Source organism: Psilocybe cubensis, chromosome 2, assembly GCF_017499595.1.
Source record: "Psilocybe cubensis strain MGC-MH-2018 chromosome 2, whole genome shotgun sequence".
Taxonomy (NCBI): Eukaryota; Fungi; Basidiomycota; class Agaricomycetes; order Agaricales; family Agrocybaceae; genus Psilocybe; species Psilocybe cubensis.
The window spans coordinates 3,396,832-3,418,471 of NC_063000.1; the positions used below are offsets into that span (position 1 = coordinate 3,396,832).

Here is a 21,640-nt window from a genome sequence, read left to right on the forward strand (position 1 = left end):
CTCCATGATCAGAATCGTCAAATTATTTCAACTAATGAAACTGGAGGGGGACTAATTATAAATGAATGTTCCTGAGAGCCTGACGTCTTCTCCATCAAGCGAGCGTATTTTCCCATGTAGAGGCGCTCATCACTGCTTTATAAGTTGGACCCCAACTACACCTCTACTCGTATTTCTCTATTGTCGTTGAGACCGTTATCGTGCCCCTACTCTATCCATCCCGTCCGTATACCTAATCACACACCGGTGTGCCAACGCTACTCAGGACCAGATCATGGTCTCGCCAACTGTAAAGTTGAACAATAGGTCCTCCTTCAATTCCATGCAAGCGACACCGAGTCATATGCTGGTTCCCATCGACACCCTCACCAGTTCACCAACGTCGAGCACCGGGTCGGCCTCCATCTTGGACTGGAATTCTAACTCTGACGGCGAGCTGCTCCAGCTATCGTCTCCGGGCACCTTAACAGCGACGCCCTCGCCTCCACCTGGTACCCTCTCGCCCTCAATTGTCTTTTCGTTGCCTCTGGCAGACGATAGCAGGCTCGAGACGCCGTCGGACCTAGAAGACCCCTTCCTGGAACAGTGGGAGATGACTGCCCCCTTCTTCAACGAGGAGGCGGGAGCAGCGCCCATCATCCGTAGAGGTGACAGCGGTGCTGTGGCTGATGACGACAACACTGCCCCTGTTGATTCGGAGGCAGTGAAGCCAATCAACTCTATCCTCCCTCAGCCTTGGGAACAATTATTTCGAATCAGAACTGCTTTAGAATCATTGTCGTTCTCTTCCTCAGATGGAAATCACTCCCCGCGGTTTGTTGATGATGATGGTGAAAGCGCCCCGACCCCAAGCTACACAAATCCAGATTCCTCCATTGCCAGTACCATAATTATGCCTCACTTGCCGGATTCGTTGGGTTCGGCTTCCATGGCAACTACCACAAAGACGAGAAATGGAGGTGTGATCGAAACCCCGTCAATTCCTCATAGTCCAGTGATTGAAGTGGCCCACCCCACCGTACCCAACCATAACATTTCTTCTGCCATGTCTTCCGACCCCTCCACCACAACTCCAGCTGTAGCGCTGTCCACGGAGGAAGTTGAACCAGAGGCTATCTCTATCGGCGAATACCTCCAACGTAAAGCTCTGTCTGCCGACGACCTGGCTATTAGAGCACCAAGCCCTGGTGTGGAACCCTCAACGAGGCCCTCAAGTACTAACTCTGGTTTGAGCTACTTCAGTCAGCCCATCTCTCCCGTCATCCAAAGTGTGCATGCCTCTACAGTTGAGGTAAACCAAGGAAATGACCAGAACCATAGTAACCACGCCGATGCCGAAGAAGTCGCCCAGTCATCCCCTCGCACTACAGAAAGGGCGGCCACGCCCACAGAGCACAGTATTCTTTCATGGAAACCTGCTCAGGTTTCACCTATCTCGGAGAGAGGACAGATGCCCTATCACTGCGTAAACAATCTGCTTTGTCGATTAACCAGGGAAGAGAATGCTCCTATGGTACACTCAAATAGACCGCCGGTATGGCCACCTTCTCCTCCACTGTTGTATCCTAACAGTCCAAATGATGATCTTCCGGCAAAATTGAGCCCAAGGAATAGTCCTACAGAGGGTTCTGCTCCTGCTTCTGTGTCCAGTTCTCCTGCAAGCACTCGTCGGGCGCCTATTCTACCTAGTGTTAACTACGCGATTCGCAGTGCACCCATTCCTAGGGTGTCAAAGCCATCAATTTCTCGAGGTTCCCGATTCTCCTTGTCGCCTGAATTCCCCCGCCACACCATGCCCGACTTTGAAATCCTTTCTGTTCAATCTGAACAGAATCCAATGCGCTCGCAATCTGAGATGTCGGATATCATATCATCGTTTAGGAACTCGGTTAACATTTCTGCACCTCATGAGGAACATGGGTCACCTGTTGGCGTCTCGCGTCCCTTGCCTCGTTCCGCATTCTCCGCTAGTCCGGAATCCTTTCATCAAGAGTTGGAGGTTCCTCAGAGTCCTGTTTCTAGCATCCCTCAGTGGTTGGCTGATTCTTCCAGGTCGAGCCATTTCCGCGCTTCGGAGACGACACCGGCCACTAATCATGTACCGAGATCGAGACCGCCATTGCCTCCTGTTCCTGTCTCGAAAGTGGAAACTGAACCCACACCACAATTTGCCCTCCGTTCTGACCTGGCGAGGAGTCCGCAAACTCAACATGAGTACTTTGCAGAGGCGATGCCCTCGGGATGGGGTGTTCGTATTCTACCTACTCCACCTCCGCCACCTTTCAGTCCTCAGATAACTGTGGACGAAGCGGTTTGGCATTCTCCAGCAACGTCAGCCGACACCCCCATTTCCCCTCCGCCCCCTGCCTTACCTTCTGTTACTTCATATATGCCCTCTGGAACAAATGATTGGCAATGGCCATCCACTAACCCTCCGCTGAACAACCCTGCTCCTCCACCGAGACCGCCACCTGTTTTTTGTAGCCCCACTTGGCAGCGCACTCCATTCCAAGGCGGTCAGGGTTCTTCTGCTCAGTATACAGGCTCAACATTGCCTCGAGACCGTAAGTTGCCCGCTCCAGCATCTCCAAACTGGGAGCTACCTCCTCGCAGACTAAGATTCGCGCCTTTGCCTACGCCATCCCAAGGGGCGGGCCGGGTTGGCCTCGGTATCGGACCCACTCCAGTAGCAGTGTCGTTTGGCACCCTACCGTCCTCCAACTTTTACAGCAATCCGAGTTATATATACCACGGACCATATGCGCATTCGCCTGTAATACCTCAGCTCTACCCTAACCCCCCTTTGCCCAATGTGAATCCGCAGCCAGCTATCCCATTGAATGTTTTCTCCAATAATACATATCCTTCAAGTAAGAAGTACTGGTTTTCCGATGCCACCGTTGTCTTCCGAGTAAGTCCAATCATGGTTTATTTGTTACAAATCAAAGTCTAATTCGCTCGCAGGTTGAGGACTGTTTATATAGGGTTCATCGCCACTTCTTTGATCGTCATTCGGACACGTTGAGTAGAATGTTGGCTACGTATTGGTTTGACCCGACGAACCATGTTTTCCTTCCTGACGTTAAGAAGATCGAGTTCGAACGGCTGCTTTCTATTTTCTATCCTACGTAAGTTTTGCTTTTCGTCTTGATTTTTCTTCCATCTGACAATATCTTTCGGGAATGCAGCGACCTTACAAAACCTGATATAACGACTGTGTCTGGCTGGACATCTATTCTAGCTCTGGGACAGAAGTGGCAAATGATCCAAATTAAAGCACTTGCAATTCAGAAGCTTGGGCCACTGACTACTGCAGTTGAGAAAATTGCAATTGCAAAGAAATACTCATTCGGTTCGAACCACGAATGGCTTCTTCCTGCCTACACCGAACTCTGTTCGAGACGTTCGCCTCTTACATTAGAGGAGGCCGAAGAGCTGGACCTTCCTACCGTCATCAAGGTCTGGGAAGTACAGAACAGCATTCTCAATTTGACATACAGAGGCATATGCAACGACACACGGATCTCTGATTTGGTCAAGGAAAAGTTCGGCTTTACCAGTTATTCCTTCTGGGAATTTGGGCCCGACGGAACCCACATGTAACAGCCCAGCCTCGTCTAAGCCTCCTCTGCTTTCTTCGTTCTTCATTGTGGATTTATGCTTTCTTGCTCGACACGCTCAACACTTTGGACATTAAAGATTTTTCCTTTGTTATCACGATATTCTATGCTTCTCGCTCTCTCTTTCTGACTTATATATTCACTCCACCGTCCATTCAACACCGCCCAAATCGAATATTTGTACAATATACATTTGATATGCATTGTAACACCACTGCTCTTGGCTACTTTGTACTCGCCCTAATCTCTTTCTGTCAGCTGGGTTCAATTTATACATTAGGGATACAGACAGTATACAGACCAAAAATGTCAAGAATTTCTGGGTTCCGCATTGTATGGTACACTTGCGGCTACATATTAATCGCTGGAAGGCTGTCGGGATCGGCAGCCTCACTCGCTGAAACAGAAGGGACAACGCTCTCTTCGTTGCGTAGCGTTCTAGTCAATACATGATGTGTAGTAAATTACTATAATATATTTACCTTCGTTGCGTAGCGTTCTAGTCAAGCAACGAAGGTCATTTGTTTCCCTTTTGTCTTTCGGTCTCAATATCTTTGTAAGTTGATTAGCGAGACCCAATCTGGGCTCGCGTTTGTGCGCCGTTTTGTTGTGCGCGTCCGCCTGCGGTGCGTGTTTGCGTGTGTGGTAAGTCTCCAGGCTTACACCCCTCCCCCCTCTGAAGAATTCCATCGTGAAAGGGTCTGTTCTCTATGGCGTTATTCGTCTTCTTTGTCCTCGGCCTCTTCCTCTTCCCATCTATCCAGTGCTTCATTCTCTTCAAGCATACGCCCTGGAAGCCACTCATCATGCTCCTTCCCAAATCCAGCCCATCGTACCAGATATTGCATCCCTCTACCACGTTTTCTCGCATCCACAATTTTCTCTATCACTGTCTCTTCCACCCCGTCCTCGGTTATCACTGTTGGTGGTCGTACCAATTCTCTGTCCGGAAATTTCTCTGGATCATTCGGCACGAATGGTTTTAAAAGGCTGGCATGGAACCCCGGGAACGTCTTTGGGTTGTTTGGTAACCTCAGTGTATATTCTGATCGTTCGGGGAAGGCAGCCTCTACAACGTACGGTCCATCAAACCGTGGCATGAACTTTGCCACCCTTTTCTTCCCCTTCCGTTTGTAGTTGCGTCGCCGGTTCTTTGTAGAGAGCATTACCATATCGCCTGGTTGGTACACGATCTCGTTACCTCGCTGCTCATTTGCCTGAGCTGCTTGTCGGATCTTGGCTGTATGTAAGGCATCCTGCGCTTCCTTCACATCGATCTCAATTTTCCGAATGATCTCTCTTGCTGATGTTTCCACCATTGGTGCATCCTTGTTTGCCTTTGCCATTGTAGGAATAATCCGTGGAGATCGACCTGTCTTCAGTTGGAAACCCGAGTATCCTGTCGATGCATTTACTGTGTTCATCATTGCGAACCGAATGCGAGGGAGCTTGTCTAACCAGCCTTTTTGGTTTCTATCCACATAGTATCGTATTGCTTGATTGACGGTTTTATTTGTTCTCTCGCTCGCTCCATCGGTTTCTGGATGATAGGCGGTCGACATCTTGATCTTTACATTCAAAATCTTGCATATTGCAGTCCATAGATCTGATGTAAAGATTGTGTCGCGATCACAGATTAATTCTTCCATCAATCCATTTTCGCAAATCCAGTGGTCAACAACTTTGTGCGCAATTTGTTCTGTGGTCCATGAGGAGTGAGTTGCAATCAGTTGTATATCAGTACCTAAACGGCAAGTCATCGTGAGTATTGTGTCGCGTTCCTTCTCCTCGGGCAATGGTCCAATAAAGTCCAATGCAACTGACGTGAGTCGTTTGTCTGGGACAGGAAGTGGGTGAAGTGGTCCTGTAGGTTTGGTTGTTCGGTCTTTGTTTCGCTGACATTCCGTGCACGAAGGAATATATGCCTTTTCGAGATCTCTTCGCATGTTAGGCCAGTAGTACGACCCGTGTAATGCTTCATACGATTTGTCAAATCCAAAATGACCCAAAACATCGTGAGCCAGATAATACAGTCGTTCTCGGATCTTCCTATCGTTTGGGATTACTAGTCTTTGTCCAAGATAAATCAGCCCTTCTTCTTCTCGTGCTCCTGTTAGACTGTGCTTTTGCATTCCATCTCGAAATTGCTTAACAAACGGATCGGCATCATACCCATCCTTTATTGCCTGTACAAACTCCTGGTCAATTTCAATAGATAACACTGATCCCACAAATCCTCTTGGGGCGCGATTAGGGTTCCGTGTATAGGCCAATGCACAGGCTGCAAATCTTGAATTTGGCTCTTCGTCCGGCATCCTTGATAGGGCATCTGCTGCTACATTTTCCTCCCCTCGGATGTAACATATCTCGAAATCGAAATCTGCCATGTACATCGACCATCTCATCTGCCGACGTGACATCTCTTTCTGCGCCTGAAAATATTCCAATGTTCGGTGGTCAGTGTAGACTTCAAATTTGACCCCTAAAAGACTGCTGCGCCACTTTTTCAATGCTTTCACAATTGCCAGGAGTTCTTTTTCGTGTGTTGGATAGTTCTTTTCTGCGTCTTTCAGCTGATATGAATCGTATGCAACTGGTCTTGCTGATTCCCAATCTTTTCCAAAACTCAAGACTGCACCTGTTCGCCTATCGCTTGCATCTGTTGTCACGTAGATCTTCCCTTCAGGGTCATCGTAATCAATGACAGTGAGGCATTCCGCCCCTGTAACCAGTTCCTTGATTGCGTTAAAGGCTCGATCATGATCGGCGGTCCATTTGGGGAAGTCGCGATCGCATTCTTTGCTTGTCAGTGGTGATAAGATGCTAGTATGTTCCGCGAGCGCAGGGAGAAAGACAGCCAGATATCTTGTGAGTCCTAGAAATCCACGTACATTTGTTGCGTTTGTTGGTCGTGGCCATTTCTTGATTCGGTCTGTCTTTGCAGGGTCTGCGTGAATGCCGTTTGCGGAAATAACATGTCCCAGAAAGATAATTTCAGTTGCAAAAAGGACTGATTTCTTCGCATTACAATAAAGTCCCGCTTTCCGAAGCGCTTTCAAGACCTTTTCTACTCGTTCTGATAGTTGTTCCAAGGTGTCTGCCCAGATCACAATATCGTCTAGATAGACGTGACATACTTGTGCAATGAGTTCCCGTAATGCATCTGTCATTCGCCGTTGATGTGTAGCTGGCGCATTCTTCCCGCCCATTGGCATCACAACCCATTCGTATAGGCCCCATGGTGTACGCACAGCTGTCAAGTGAATGTCGTCTGGGTGTACTCGTGTTTGGAAGAAACTGTTGGTCATGTCTAATTTTGCAAAGAATTTGCCTTTTCCACAGTCTGCAAGAATGTCATCTACTCGTGGAAGTGGAAATTTGTCAGATATAGTGTTCTTATTGATCTCCCGATAATCGTTTACCCATCGTGGTGGTACTGACAGGTCAGGTACTCCGTTTTTATACTTTGGAATGCAGAATGCTGGCGATGCATATTCAGATGAGGATGGTCGGATACGTCCCGCGGCCAGATGCTCGTCAAGAAGCTTCTTCCATGCATCGTGATATTTCTTTGGAGCAGCGTATCCTCGACCCGCATGTATCTTGTCTTTGTCCACCAATCGTATCCGGTGATATATGTGATCAGGAATATCTACGTTGTCTGGTAGGCGGTCAGGAAAGCGATCTCGATATTTCTCTTTCATTTCTTTGTCCATGCGCAATAGCTTCTGCTGAAATTGAATGTTGCTGATTTGCTCATTAATCGCTGCTACCAACTGTTTTGCACGCTCTGGTTCGACCTGTGATCGCAGATGTTGTTCCTTTGCCATGGCCGATCTTCTCTGTTTGTCCTGATCTATCCCTGCGTCCGTCTTTAATCCCTCACAGATAGCAGTGCTCTTTGCAGCAAGAGTATCTCTTGTTGGTGGATTCATTAAATCATATCCAGAACGCTTATCAATAGCCGTTCGTTTCCGAGTATCAATGACTATATTTTCTGGGGAAAGAAATGACAATCCAAGTAGCAGCGGTATAGATAGGTTTTGATGAATCTTTGCTTTATGTGTCCGTGATATCCAGCTCCCGTTTCCTGATGCAACCCGAATCTTAACATACTCCCTGCATTCTAGCGGTGTATTGTCAATCGATGACAAATTGTCCTCGGCGGGTGGTAGTGGATATCGGGGGAGGCCGAGCTGGGTGACGAGTGTCTCGTCAATCACTGTGGAAGGAGATCCCGTATCAAGCATTGGTCGAATGCGAAGAGGAAAATCCACAACCGCTGGCCCCTCAATCTCCATAACTGGAAAGAGGTGCGGAACGGTCATAGACATGGTAGGGACGTACGAATCAGAATCTGTCTCCTCGTCATGCACGGTATATGAGGAGGAAGCATTGATTTGCCCCACGGGCAAGGACTTCCTAGTGCCCTGCTCTTTGGCATCCTTCTCACGTTGTGCCTTTAATGCCATCTCTTCTGTAAGGGTCTTGTATCCGTTTGCTGTTGGCCATCCATTTGGGCAGTTCCTTGCGCGGTGGTTGACGTAAAATCGACGGCATTTGGTACAGCCATTGTGATTGTCGAGTAATGTACGTTCTTCTGCTGTGATTTTAGGTAACAGTGGCCTTCGCACCCCATTATCGAACTCGCTGTTTGATGGTCGAGGGTTGGGATTTGGACTATCCGAGAGACGCAATAACAAGGATTTCTTGTCAAGCCTGCGTGCAGCCACTCGTGTTGCGTAGCTCGCATCGATTTGACGTTGGGTGCGTGCACGTTCCTCACGAAGGCGGTCGTCACGGTCCTTTACTTCCAGTGACCAGGCGGCTAATTCGGTGGCCTTGACTGGCTCGAATCCGAGCGACTCACGAAGCTCCTGGTTCAAGTGTGACTCGAGCTGTATCTTCAATGCTTCATTGGGGAAGGCGTACCCCTCTGGTGCCATCGTCTTCAAGATCGCATTCAAATTCTCCATTTCGATCTTCCAGTCGATGAAAATACGGTCGCCCTGATAGGACGTTAGGATCTGTTCACGGACTTTGTGAGCCCACTTCTTCTCCAACACGAGCACTTGAAGCTCCTCCAGATATTTCTCCAGCGGCAGTTCATCAATCCGTGTGGAATCTGCTTGATACCAAGCCACCAGTCTTGGTTCTTGCATTCCATCGGCCACAAACTTCACAACTTCTTTTGGCGACTTCGCTGCATGCTTCATGTATTTGCGGCAAGCAACCGCCCACTGCTGCATTACCAGAGGATCAATCTTCCCTGGTGTGAGAATCGGTACGTCCTTCATCTTATTTTGGACAACCGTAGCGAGCGGTTTATCGTCATCGTTTGGCATCTTGACTCTGACAACGGTGGGATACCTAGGGTTGCGGCGATTGCGTCGATCTCTGATCGGATTGCTGATCGCGGTGGGAGTGTGTGTGTCGGTATGGTCTTCGTCCTCTGAGTTAGAGGTCGCTGAATCTGAGAAGCTGAGATTCACTGATGAGGCAGACGGTGACGGCGGTGGACCTTGGGGTTCAGTTCGTGGTTTGCGGAAAACAGTAAGGCCTGGAACAAGCTCTGAGGGTAATCCAAGCTCTTCTCGTCGTTGGGTCGACGCTCGAGTGGTCCGCGACGATTCGGTATACAGTGTGGGCAATTTACGGTAACGGTAACAGTGTGCGGCGGTGGTACGTAGTCGGCTTCAAAAAAAAAAGTGGAAGGCTGTCGGGATCGGCAGCCTCACTCGCTGAAACAGAAGGGACAACGCTCTCTTCGTTGCGTAGCGTTCTAGTCAATACATGATGTGTAGTAAATTACTATAATATATTTACCTTCGTTGCGTAGCGTTCTAGTCAAGCAACGAAGGTCATTTGTTTCCCTTTTGTCTTTCGGTCTCAATATCTTTGTAAGTTGATTAGCGAGACCCAATCTGGGCTCGCGTTTGTGCGCCGTTTTGTTGTGCGCGTCCGCCTGCGGTGCGTGTTTGCGTGTGTGGTAAGTCTCCAGGCTTACAATCGCTAGCATTGGCAATGGGGCTGGAAGGGTGTGCGCCCTTCATCACAAATTCAACATCGGGTATGGTGTAACGGCTAACATTGCCGCCTCTCATGATTTATCCAGATCGCGGCAGCTCGGGGTTCGATTCCCCGTATCCGAATTTTGCTAGTAAGGTATCCGGTTCAAACCATGTTTTTAAATATTCTTTGAGTGGATCAAGTGAGGTCAAGTGGGTGGTGGGGCATTGAAGTTATATATGTGGTACCGTGCAGGATATACTACCTTTGAGATTTCCTCATCTTTTTCTGCTACTAGCTAGACCACTCAGAGTTACGCAGAATAAGTAATAACATTGGAGAGTCTGCGGTATATTTTCAACAATATGTGTATGTAACGTCCTTTTCACCAGTGATCAGGTCGTGAGAAATGTTGTTGACACCACCACGTGTCAAAATTCAACTTATTGTGTCAGGAGGCACGCCGTCATCTCAACGTATCCAAAATTCAATTCAGTCTTGATACATGCACGCAGCACAACTACATAGTTTCAACTCTGATATTCTCTCCCCGTGATGAATTCCATCCCACCGTGGTATGTTGAGTTTCACTCTCCTCTGGTGATTTGCTTGACCTGGACCCGGGTTGATTTTGTTTCCTCTTAAGCATGAACTCAACCACTGGCAACCACATCGGAGAGCAGACGAACTGGTGTGTAATCGTAGAGAAAGGCTTTAAAAGGAGAATTGCTGAAGCGATATCTTATAGCTATGAAAGAAATTCTAATGGCACCGATCTGAGACCCATTATTTCAATCAAGATGGACAGGGAGACCGTTAAAGTGCCAATTGACTCCTTTATCAAGTCATATCTACCTTTTGTTCCAAGTCAGGAGGCCATTGATCTCATTAAAAAGAATTTCGCACTTCCATCCAGTGGGGCATTTACGACTACATCAAATGGGTCCCAGCAAGTTGCTTGTTTATTTTTGCAAAAAATTGCTCAGTATGTTTCTTCGATTGATAATCTCATTCCAGGACGTGAACACAATGAATATCATTATCGACAAGTCTCTTCGAACACAATGAAGTCAGAAATCGATGGGTCCACTAACAGCCTCGACGCCTGCTTAATGCAGGGGGAGGAGTCTGCGACGCCGTCCACACATAACATTGCAGTCGTTATAGAGCCCAACCACCGACAGGCAATCTTGGCCAACATTCAGATTATGAACGATGACATCCGTCGAATGTTCACATATGCGGTTCGCCCGTGTCTTTCTACTGCACCTGCTGTGATTCTTACATTTTACAGATCATCATTGAGGCAGATTTGGTTACTTTGTGGTACCACTCACGATCTCACTCCGCTGTGTCTGAACCGTTCAGTGTAGTCAAAGTAAGTGTTGGCAAATGTGTACCTGATCCTCGCATTCAAGGACATAATTTTCATAGGAACCACAGCTGCTGCTCAAGGTTTTTATCTTGTTCCTATTTGCAAGTAGAGAGGAGCTGGGGTATGACCCAAAAGTCGTGCACATTTCGAAAGAGCAGTATGTTTTCCGCGGTATCCCCAACGTCAAAGATCGGAATGTTCTCGAGACTTACAAAATTGTTGGCACAATTTCGAAAGCTGGAGTCAACAGCTTCACAGGTCAAATGACCCGCCTCTTCAAGGTCGTCAAACTCAATCCCATTACGGGCAAATATGGAACCAAAATATACGTGCTCAAAGATGTTTGGATAGATGAAACCGTTCAAACAGAAAAGGCACTCCAAGATGCAATTTTCAGCAATATCAAAAAATTTTGGTCTACTAGGAGGACCCCTCGAGCACTAAGTATTTTCTTTCCATCGAGAATGAATACGAGGGGGCTCTAACCAAACCTTTTGCGGAGGGCTTTTATCCTATAAGACTGGAAGACAACAGTATTGAGACCTCAGCAAGTCATGCAAATGCCTCTCTTCGGACCCATGTAATGGACAATGCATTCCGCAGAAGCTCGGTTTACGATAAGTTCTCCCAAATCGATTATACTCCCAAAAAGCAGTGTCGACTGGTGTTCAACGAGCTGTGTACCACAGTCGGACACCTCCAGACTTTAGGAGAAGTGATTGATGTTTTGTTCCAAGCCTTGATTCGTATGTTGCCCTCACTTTTAATTCGCAATCTTTATGCTCATTGTTGCCTTAGCACTCGAAATGATGCTCTGTGCCGGTTGGGTTCACCGGGATATTAGTTCAGGCAATGTATTGGCATATCGAAAGAATCTCGATAATCCCAAACAGCCTTGGAGCATGGTACTAGGCGATCTTGAATATGCAAAGAAGTACCCGCCTCTCAAACAGTTGTCCAGCTCTTCTGACTTCAGGGTAGTACGTTATATCTCAATATTTGAAATTGAGTATACATGTCGATTAATAATTGGTTGTAAGCAGGGCACCCCGTACTTCATGCCTATTGAAATCATGATGCAACGTAGTCTGTTCGACCGTAATCAAGAAAACGTTGTAACCAAGGCCATTAAAAAATCGAACGCCAGGAAGTCCCACCTTGAGCAAGTTTCCCCTCTGGATCTTGGATCGTCCGATAGTGATGACTACGATGACTATGCTCGGTTCAAAGAGGATACACTTTCTGGCCCTAAAAATGCGACCACCGTCACTTGGAATGGTATTGTGCATAATTTCCAACATGACTGGGAATCTATATGGTGGCTCATTCTCTGGACCATTACTTCTCGTGTCAATGATGCACCTGAAGATACAAAATCCTATGCTCGACAAATATTTCAGAACAGCGTTGAGGCCTCTCCACGAAGACAAAAGGTATTCATGGAATCAATCCAACCGGATCTCGAAGAGCATCTGGGCCCGCTGGCAAGTTATTTTGCAGGACCAATGGATCATATGCGCAAGGCCATGTACAAGCAATACGTACTTTGTGAAATGAGAGAAGAACTTGCCAATGTATCTTCCTATACCCCAGTTACGGTTTCTTTCAGATCATTTTTCATTGATATACTTGAACATAAAGACAAATGGTCATCTACTAGATTGGACATGCAAGATCAGTATATCGAGCTGTTGGATCGTAAACGACCTCTTCCGGATGATATCGACAATAATGCTGTACGTGACGCCACCAGCAAGAGATATAAGGCAAAATATTACAACTCGCAAGGATCCAGCAGTGGCGGCGATGGGTCTGCCAAATAATCCTCCTTCTGCCACCCTCTTAGCCAAATGGATGGGCTCCTTTTGCTCTCACACTTCTTTTGCATACTACATGGCGCATGGCTTCGTTATGTCTTCAAACGTAGACAATCTTAAAGTTGCAAAAGAGATTGATTTTTCTTAATTTATACAGATCACAGTGGCATTTATCATTGATACACTGATACTACCAATTGTATTTGACGCCTTGTTCCCCTAGCACATACATGAATACGTGAACAGCTAGTATACTTTGAGTGCATCAATTTGTCTACCAACGGACAACGGCTTTGTTTGGGTCAGAATGCTTACGTTTTACGGTTTCATGCGGGTAGGTTACTGGTTTGTTCAAGTGGTTTAATCGCTCTAATGATCAAAATTGTCTTCACTGGTGCGGTGACCTGCAACGCAGCAACCCTCAGTTAAATGAAATCCTCAGTCTAAATGGTTAGACTCCTTGCAGTTCGTCCCTATAAATTGTATCACATCGCCTCCTACGTACTTGGATTTGTATCTAAAGTTGGCCTTGTGGTTGTTCGCTTGTTGACACTTGCACACCAATTGAATCTTCTTTTTCAAAAGTAACGTTGTTTGGGCATGCCAGTGCGAAGAACAGGCTGCGCAATATCTTGAAGAAGCCGTTCTCCGTTTTGTCATTATGATTTATGAAGAGACGTTTTGGATATAAAGGTGCACACTTTGATTTCTAGTTCAATATTCCTCGACCACACCTGATCGGTGTCCCTTGTTTTTTGTTGGCATTTTTTGTGATTTTGATGGCCAATTTTCCTGTACCAGTGGGAGGCATAGTATACCCATCGGACTTTGTGCCTTCGCTTGTTTTCATTGCACTTTATGCCTTTTTGCTCCCTCTTATGTTATACCGAATGCTTAACAGGAGGTCTCGGACAATACTGCTGATAGCAGCGTCTTTCAGCTGCGTGGAGCGGTAGGAGATGTCTTGACCTAACAGCTAGAAAATAACTGACACTCTGTAATGATCCAGAATGGCCGTATTCGTCATACGGGCAATACAGTCGCGCAATGAGGCGCAACGTTCACATAAGACAGTTTATTTATAACGTACATTACCTAAGATTTAATAATAAGGATATTACGTGAGACACGGTGGATTTACTCCCGCTACCTAATTAGGAGATTAGCGTGATGTACGTGTGATTTATCCTGGCAAATCATAGCGTACATGACGTGCCATTTAGCACTAAATGGAGCCGCCGGGTGGCATGCGGGATCCGCGTGTCGGGCTGCACGGGAAAAACACGGGCCGCAAATGAACCGGACGGGTCCATCTACATCCCGTGTATTGCAAGCAGACGGATCCGTTTTGACCCGTGTTGTGCTGAGACGGGTCCATTCATCCACCCGCTTCTGTATTCCGACAAATATCCGCCTTGAAGAATCATACATCGGATGACCGTTAATATATGTAATAAGGTGTATAGATTATACTGGCAGCACATTCCTTTCCACATACCCTGATAGCATGGATTATGCCTTTGAGCTAACCCAATCCCTCTCAAACTACATGAAGGCACAAATAGCTAGTCGTCTTTGGCATGCAGAACTGCCTAATCAAATCCGGGAAAACTTCAGTGCTGAGACCATGTTTGAGTGCAATCTAGCTGTGGAGGTGATTTTGCAGGCATTTGAAAATCAAGGTATGCAATCAATAAGCTTTGAAAATTGAGATTAAATAATGTGTGAATGGCAGAATATACGACGTGGGATGCAGAAGAATATTTGACTCATCTCAGTGCACGTTGCACGGGTCAGAATTTTACCGTTGAGGCTCGCCTGAAAGACAAGTTTTCTCCAGTGCATTCCGCGTTACAGTACCAAACCCTGCCCGGAACTGTGGTCGATAGTGCAGGCAACATATTGGTGTAGTACCTGCCAGGTATTTTGTCAGAGACAAGGGTGGTGAGTTTTAGAAACAGACCAATTAATTCATATATTATGCTTTCTAAAGAGTAACAGGAGAGTGTGTGGAATTCATTACGGGATATTGAAACAATGATTCACAAGGCGGTACCTTTGGCCACAAGCTGGAGGGTCAATGACAGTTACTTTCAACATGAGCCAGGTTGGGTTCAACCTGGAAATATTAACTTCTCCCCGGCATGGTTTCAGCAAGGCCATGAGGTGAGAAACTTGTATGCTAATTATTATACTGCCTCATATTTTCCTCAGACGTCCAACCCGCTTGAGGTCTCCTTGGACTTGTGTAATCCAATTGGACAGGAGTTTATACGAGACACGACGACATCTTCGGCTTTGCTGGGAGCCATCTTGAGCATTATACATCCCGAGCAGTACCGGGCGGGAATGAAATTTCTTCAACGGCTTGCTGCGGAACCGGAGCTTGTCCATAAGGCTGAAATATTGAAGCAAATTCTCACAATTTGGAGTTCGCCCTTTGGAGTCATGACCGTGATCAGCAACCGAGATACACCATACCATCGGGATAATGGGTCGTGCTACTCATGGTACGATTTTTTGATGCCACTTGGGAAGGGTAAACACGGACGGCTTGAGCTTCCGGGCCTTGGACTTCGGTACAAGTATGATCCCATGACCCTTGTTGCAATTACCGGCAGGTTGCTTCAACACGGCGCGGTGTGCGATGGAGACAGGGCAGTCATAGTCTATTACATGCGTAGGACTGTATTTGAAGAGCTGGGAGTCCAAGAGGCGGGATGGTCTACTACGTACGATCTTTTTGCAAATTTACCGGCCACCAACGCTTTTGATTTTGAAATATGATCAGTTTTTGACTTGGAAGTTGGGTTTGGGGAAGATTTTTTTATATTTCCAAACCAAAACAGTACGAAAGCTACAGCACAACCAGAATTCTCTGTCCCAGGGTGTTTCCGACGCGTCCGCGCTGAGCTCTTCCAAGGTTACCGGAATCATCGGACTCCGCCGTCGTATTACCGGCGGAAAAGGCATCATCCGCCTCCTCTTCGATGTCCTGTGCGAGAGGTGGGCAACTAAGATTCCTCATCCCAGGGTGTTTCCGACACGTCCTCGCTAAGCTCTTCCGAGTTACCGGAAGCATCTGACTCCTCCGTCGTATCACCGGCGGAAGACTCCTCATCCGCCTCCTCTTCAAAGTCCTGTGCGAGATGCTCTAAAAACGTAGCTGGTGTAGAGGATTCAGTGGTATCGGACGTACTATCAATATCATCCTCTTCTCCCGGGAAAACAGGTCTTGACCTTGCGTTAAAAAGGAAGGCATTGCTGGTGTGTGCATTTGACGGAGGGCTGACGGAACCGGGCGTAGGCAGAGTATCTGTTGGGAGATGAATATTTGCAGTGTTGGAGGACGGCGAATGATACCAGAGTGGATGAAAAGGTAGTTCCTTGACGGCAATAAAAGAATAAAAAATGTCGTTGATGTAAAATGAAGCGACTTTGAGCTTTGAGACCTCGAAGGACCGGGCTTGAGCCGTTATAGCGCCCCAACTGTCAGGAGAAGGGTGAACGGGATGCTGAAATTTGTATTTGGCTGAAAGCCCCTTGCCGTTAGAGAACGGGAGCTCCTTAGAGTCAATCCACATCTTCTCCAATACAGAATATCTGCCCAAGGCAGCCGAAGAAGTAGTCACTGCTTTATGGGCATTCTTCATTTTGTCCGCCACATTCCGGCGCAGGTGAGCCAACTCCCTCATTACGCCCGTTAGGATAGGCTGACCGCAGCGGGGACAGTAGGGCGGTCTGTGGTCAGAAATTGCAATTGGGGATGTTTCATCCCGCGTGTTTGCAACACGGGTCGGCGGATTGGGTTTCCCCGTGGGCGGTGAAAACGCGGAGCCGTGCTTTCCCGTCAACGCGGATCCGTGCTTCCCCGAGGTGGGGACGGATGTCCGTTCAGCCGCCTTTCCCTTGCCCTTGGGATTGTTTTCTTGATTTCTTGGAGGCCCAGAGGTGGATGAACTTGCGCCCTCCTTAGCTTCTTTCCTCTGATTATTTAGCCGGAGTACCTCTTGTTGGTATTCAGGCAGAACCACCTGGTGGGAAGGACGCAAATCAGATATAATCCACAGCAATAAAAAAACATACCTTGTTCCAAAATTCTCTTGCTTGCGATTCAACGGTAACAAAGGCAACTTGCCACTCATCGCCTTCAGCAAATCCGTCCCTCCACCAATATCCCCAGCTCTTGGTCTGATTTAAAATTTCATCATCTTCCCATGCTGACCAGCTTTGATTTAGAGATTCAAATAGAACAGCTCGATGGTGGAGAGTTCGGTTCAAAACGGCATGTACGCTCTGATTGAGAATTTCTGATATAAAAAATGGAATATCGACTTGGAATCCATTGACATAGCAGTATCCGAGTACTCTCAGCAGTATAGCCTATCGAGCAGTTCTCAATGCAAGATATAATAGTTCAAAATTACTGTCTTACCACCTCTAGGTCAAGCAAATACATCCATTTTTGGCGACGCACGGAGGAAACAGAGTCTCCGTTTGCAATGAACAAACGGTATCCGGCACGGATCCGTGCACCACAAATATGGACATGAACTTTGGCCAGAGCACGTCGCTCATCATAGGTAAGGAGATGATGTTTGTCCTCGACAGGAGGTTTAAAAAGCCGCGGTAAGTGCATGAATTCAACAAGATGAGATACAACAAGAATGTTCAAAGAACTGGTTAATCTGTAATTATAAATCTCCACACGGACGGATACTCCGGGTTAATTTGACGGAAGACCTTATCCGCGGCCCGCCCCAGATCATTCCACATGGCAATCTGCTTTTGAGCATTTGCCCTGTGACCAACTAACCTGTCAGGAACAAAATCATGCCGTGCACGCCATGTCTTTGCCATATACACATAAAATCTGACAGTCCATTCCATTTCCTTTTTTGTCAAAGCCAGCTCCTCTTGCCATCTATTTCTCTGAGCTCGCGCGCGGAGCCAGTTTAGCCTGAAGACTAAGAAACCTTTGAGAAAAAAATTAGAAATACAAATGGCAGTACTCACACTCATTAACGTATAATTGATTATCATTGTCCAGGCCCTGACGGGATCTCCAAATCCAACTTAGACGGTCCGAGCTTCCTCCGCAAATGTTCGGATCCGACACGGCATTACTATGCTTGCAATCATGGACTTGCAGAATGGGATATTGTTTCCGAATATTATCCTCGTCTCGCACGCCAGCAGATAAATAGATCATCTTCTGACGGTTTGTGTTGTAGAGTCGCCGGTGCAATTTCCAGGAAGCATTCAAAAGCTTGACGCCATCCCAAGCACGAGTCCCCATATAGACGGAGTCGGCGGTCCGAACCTGATATTTATACTGCCAAGAAAGCTGGATCAAGGCTGACCGGACCGCTTCCAGACAGTCCTCTGCGTGGCCATGTCTTATTTGAAGTTCAAGTTTGCGAAGCCCTTTTAAAATGAGGTTTGTTCCCGCGTCAAGGCCGTCAAAGAAATCTTGTTTGACGGTGGAGGGAAACGGAAGCGGCTGTCGTTCCGGATCCGCGCGGGTAATGTTGACATTTCCAAGATCAGGATCGTCGTTGTCACTGACTTCATAGTCAAGTATGGGAGCGATGTCCCCTTGAATATCCTCCAAGACATCTTCGCCCATGAAGGTCATAGCGGATCGACAGAAGGCTTCAACGCGGGTCCGCATGGAGCGACGTTTATTGACCAAGTCAAGTTTCTGCGCGGTGGAAGGATGCTTTCCGAGCTTTCTGACATGGTCCCTGAGCTCCAATCTAAAAACATGTTAAATTCTGTAGGATGCAATTGAAATAATCGTACTGCGCTTGCTCCAGTTTTAAGCCGGATGATATCCATGCTGCCTTTCCAGTAGCACCATTAGATGTAAGTTCCATATTTGAAAGATGCAATTCAATTTCTTGGCGTCCAGCAGCCGTTTTCACTTTGCTTGCCATTACCTTGCCAACAGCGTCGGCCACACCTTGTTCTCGGTCCGCTTCTGCTTTTGAAATTTCATCTTCCCAAGTGTTGATGAGCCCGGAATCTTGTTGATCCGTGATACCCCTATAAAATTGGTCTGTGATTCCAGACTGTTCCCGTGCCCGTTTGAACTTTGCAGCAATTGTTGCAGCCATATTAATGGTCTTCTTCCAGTTGGAATCCCCCATGTGGTCGTCCAAAACCTCTGCTCGATGGGCAGTGGTAGCGGAACGTGTACTCCGGGATGTGTCATTTAACACGGACCACAACGGCTCCAGGATTTCTCCGTCAATGATTCCCACACCCGGGACATAGGTGGATGCATAATTGTAAAGACATTCCGTCTTGTGCCCGTGGACGTGAAATAAACCAATTGCAAAAATCATTTTAACAGAAGGTGGCCAATGCATTTTTGTGGACTCTGAGAGACGCCTTGCCAAGTTAACGCAATATTGACAGTTTATATCGTAGATTTCCAAATGTTTTGTGATTCCCTGTGTGTTGGTAGTTTCCCTGGCCTGAGTCAAAGACCAATCCATGTGCATCTGCTTTTCACCTTTGTCAAAATCAACAACGCTGGATGGACAGAAGCATCCGTGCCTAGCGCAAGCGTGTGCCCCAATTCCACGTACTCTCTTACCCGGGCTGACTCTGTTTTCAGCTTTCTGGGCGTGGTAGTTATGACATGTTTGTTCCTGATATTTTTTGACACGGAAAGTAAGCATCCGCCGTAGAAGATTTTGACACGGAGCGTAAGCATCCGCCGTGAAAGATAAATCATGGTAGATAACGCACCCGTTTATAACGTGGAGCAAGAGAAATTGCTTCCTTAATGTGCTCCTTGTAAGGGCCCGGAGCAGTCATGTATCCTTCTCCAACGCTCAACCAAACATTGTCTCCCTCGTTTTTCTGATTGAGGTGATCTGCTTTGAAATTACCATCTGCAACATAACTACATATGTACAGATTGCTACTTGCTGTTAATTGCAGTCACCCTTGAAGAATAACTAAAACTTGCCTATCAGCATCATCAATCCAGGTATCAGGTAGGTTTATTCCAGGCTGTGGACAGGCGGGGCAGAATAAGGCCAACTTCCCTCTCCTATCTTCAACTTCGGGATGATCCTCGGTCCGCGTCATTTGTGGTACAGGCGGACCATCTAATCCGCCGTGTCCCAGAGACGGGTCCGTTGACATTCCGACTTCTTGAGACGGACTATCAGATCCGCCGTCAATTGGATTAGATACATTAATACCCATCCTCTCTGGTGATGAATCATGGCAATGACGATAGTAAGGGACCACCACTTCTCTTGTATGCCCTTCTCCGTATTGTCGTCTCAGGACAAGGTCCCTGTATTCTCTACTAAGCCTTCTCAATTCACGATAGCGGTTCAGCACCTTTTTTGGAAACGCTGGCGAAGTCAGTCTTCGCAACTTTTGGTAATACTGATAAGCCGACGTTTTGCACTCGAGGTTGTCCATCCGAAAGTCCTCAAGGACCTCAACTGTGAACACAGTTTGAACGTTTTCAAAGCTGGCTGCAAATAATCCCATCTCCAGATACTGTAAATCGATAGACGGAAGGCGGACGGACCGGCATGTGCATGTTCGCACGGGCAGATAATGGACTCTGGAGGTGTGCACAATTGCCTTGAAAGGAATTCCATTGTTGTCTGCTGCCTTTGGACGAGGTTGGTCCAGATAGGTTGTATCGACTTCCTCGAATAGATCATCGTCTTCATCGTCTCCATCGTCCAGCTCAACCAAATGGGGTACCTCCGGGTCCGCCAGAAGCTGAGCCGTAAAGGATTCTTGGTCATTGCTCGCAGGAAGCGGATCCAGGTCCAATCCGTGTTCATCTTCAAAGACGGGCGAATTGTTTCCGCCGTGCCCATGACTCCCGGATGAATTGTTTCCGCCGTCCCATCCTAGGTGGCTCGGATCCGTGGGATAAGGACAACGTTTCCCATTATGACCCAAATACAACTTGACACCCACTTCCCACAGAGCTCCCGGACGGAAATATAGACCCGTCCACTTCTCAACGCGGTGGAAAGGTGTAAATTGATGGTTTCTTCGCAGGCATTCAGAACACAAAATTCTAGAGCCAAAGCATTGGCAACATCTCCACACTCCAGACATTCCTTGACATTGCTGACACTGTCCATTCAGATCCGGATCCGGGGCTTCTCCTCCAATCATTGTTCCAAGATACACCTCTCGTTTCGGGAGCCATTCCCTCAGGTAATCATTTTGAGACTGGATAGGTAAAGTCATCCTGATCATTCTACTGAAAACATGTTAAAACATACCTTTCCTCCCGTTCTGTCGTCATCTAGCTGTCTCAGGTTATCAAGTACCTGCTGATCAGTTAGATCTCCCGGATAATGAGGTATTTCTTCTTCCAGAATGTTGTGTTCATGGTTTTGGAAAGAGTAAGTCGTTGTTTGAGGGAGGTTTGTTGATGATGATTCTGCAGGAAGTTTGTGGATCCTCGGCCGCCCTCTCTTTCGTTTCTTGGCCCCACTAGACCAGGAGGCCTCCCGAACATTGGGAAACTCCTCATCCGATCCCCTATCAGGTACTTTCTTGAAGCCCATGGATGTTGGAAACAAAGAGTCTGACAGCCTGTGAGTGCAGATCTAAATGTAGTATAACATGTTCATTTCTGTAGATAAATTTCCCTCAATTATGCCGTTTTAAAGAGGAGAAAAATAGCTTTCATATGACTTATCTTGCAGCATATTTGGATGAGTGAGTGAAATGTTATGAACAAAACTTAATCCAGAGATGCACAAAATGGACGTGATCCCATCATAAATGTACAATATGATGCAGAACGACCCTTTCAG

At 47.0% G+C, this 21,640-nt stretch overlaps 5 protein-coding genes and 1 non-coding gene across 6 annotated transcripts; 4 read left to right on the forward strand and 2 right to left on the reverse strand.

Moving 5' to 3' along the window:
• Positions 1–322: 322 nt before the first annotated feature.
• Positions 323–3,603, forward strand: JR316_0002612 (uncharacterized protein; the record flags this gene model as incomplete). Its single annotated transcript, XM_047888402.1, has 3 exons — positions 323–2,911; positions 2,965–3,128; positions 3,189–3,603. The coding sequence occupies 3 exons, from the start codon at positions 323–325 to the stop codon at positions 3,601–3,603; spliced, it is 3,168 nt and encodes a 1,055-aa protein (XP_047753325.1).
• A 6,083-nt stretch (positions 3,604–9,686) lies between these two features.
• On the forward strand, positions 9,687–9,772 carry JR316_0002613. Its single transcript has one exon. It is a non-coding gene; the product is annotated as a tRNA-Glu (tRNA).
• A 657-nt stretch (positions 9,773–10,429) lies between these two features.
• On the forward strand, positions 10,430–12,827 carry JR316_0002614 (uncharacterized protein; the record flags this gene model as incomplete). Its single annotated transcript, XM_047888403.1, has 6 exons — positions 10,430–10,873; positions 10,924–11,007; positions 11,064–11,363; positions 11,429–11,750; positions 11,803–11,984; positions 12,048–12,827. The coding sequence occupies 6 exons, from the start codon at positions 10,430–10,432 to the stop codon at positions 12,825–12,827; spliced, it is 2,112 nt and encodes a 703-aa protein (XP_047753326.1).
• Positions 12,828–14,370: 1,543 nt separating this feature from the next.
• JR316_0002615 (uncharacterized protein) lies at positions 14,371–15,608 on the forward strand (the record flags this gene model as incomplete). The annotated part of the gene is made up of 4 exons (XM_047888404.1): positions 14,371–14,503; positions 14,557–14,728; positions 14,828–14,987; positions 15,036–15,608. 4 exons carry the CDS (start codon positions 14,371–14,373, stop codon positions 15,606–15,608), a joined length of 1,038 nt encoding a protein of 345 aa, XP_047753327.1.
• A 227-nt stretch (positions 15,609–15,835) lies between these two features.
• JR316_0002616 (uncharacterized protein) lies at positions 15,836–19,195 on the reverse strand (the record flags this gene model as incomplete). The annotated part of the gene is given in 7 exon segments (XM_047888405.1): positions 15,836–16,855; positions 16,908–17,204; positions 17,257–17,509; positions 17,536–17,622; positions 17,638–17,788; positions 17,838–18,580; positions 18,627–19,195. The coding sequence occupies 7 exon segments, from the start codon at positions 19,193–19,195 to the stop codon at positions 15,836–15,838; spliced, it is 3,120 nt and encodes a 1,039-aa protein (XP_047753328.1).
• A 580-nt stretch (positions 19,196–19,775) lies between these two features.
• JR316_0002617 (uncharacterized protein) lies at positions 19,776–21,388 on the reverse strand (the record flags this gene model as incomplete). Its single annotated transcript, XM_047888406.1, has 2 exons — positions 19,776–21,047; positions 21,101–21,388. 2 exons carry the CDS (start codon positions 21,386–21,388, stop codon positions 19,776–19,778), a joined length of 1,560 nt encoding a protein of 519 aa, XP_047753329.1.
• Between the last annotated feature and the right edge of the window lie 252 nt (positions 21,389–21,640).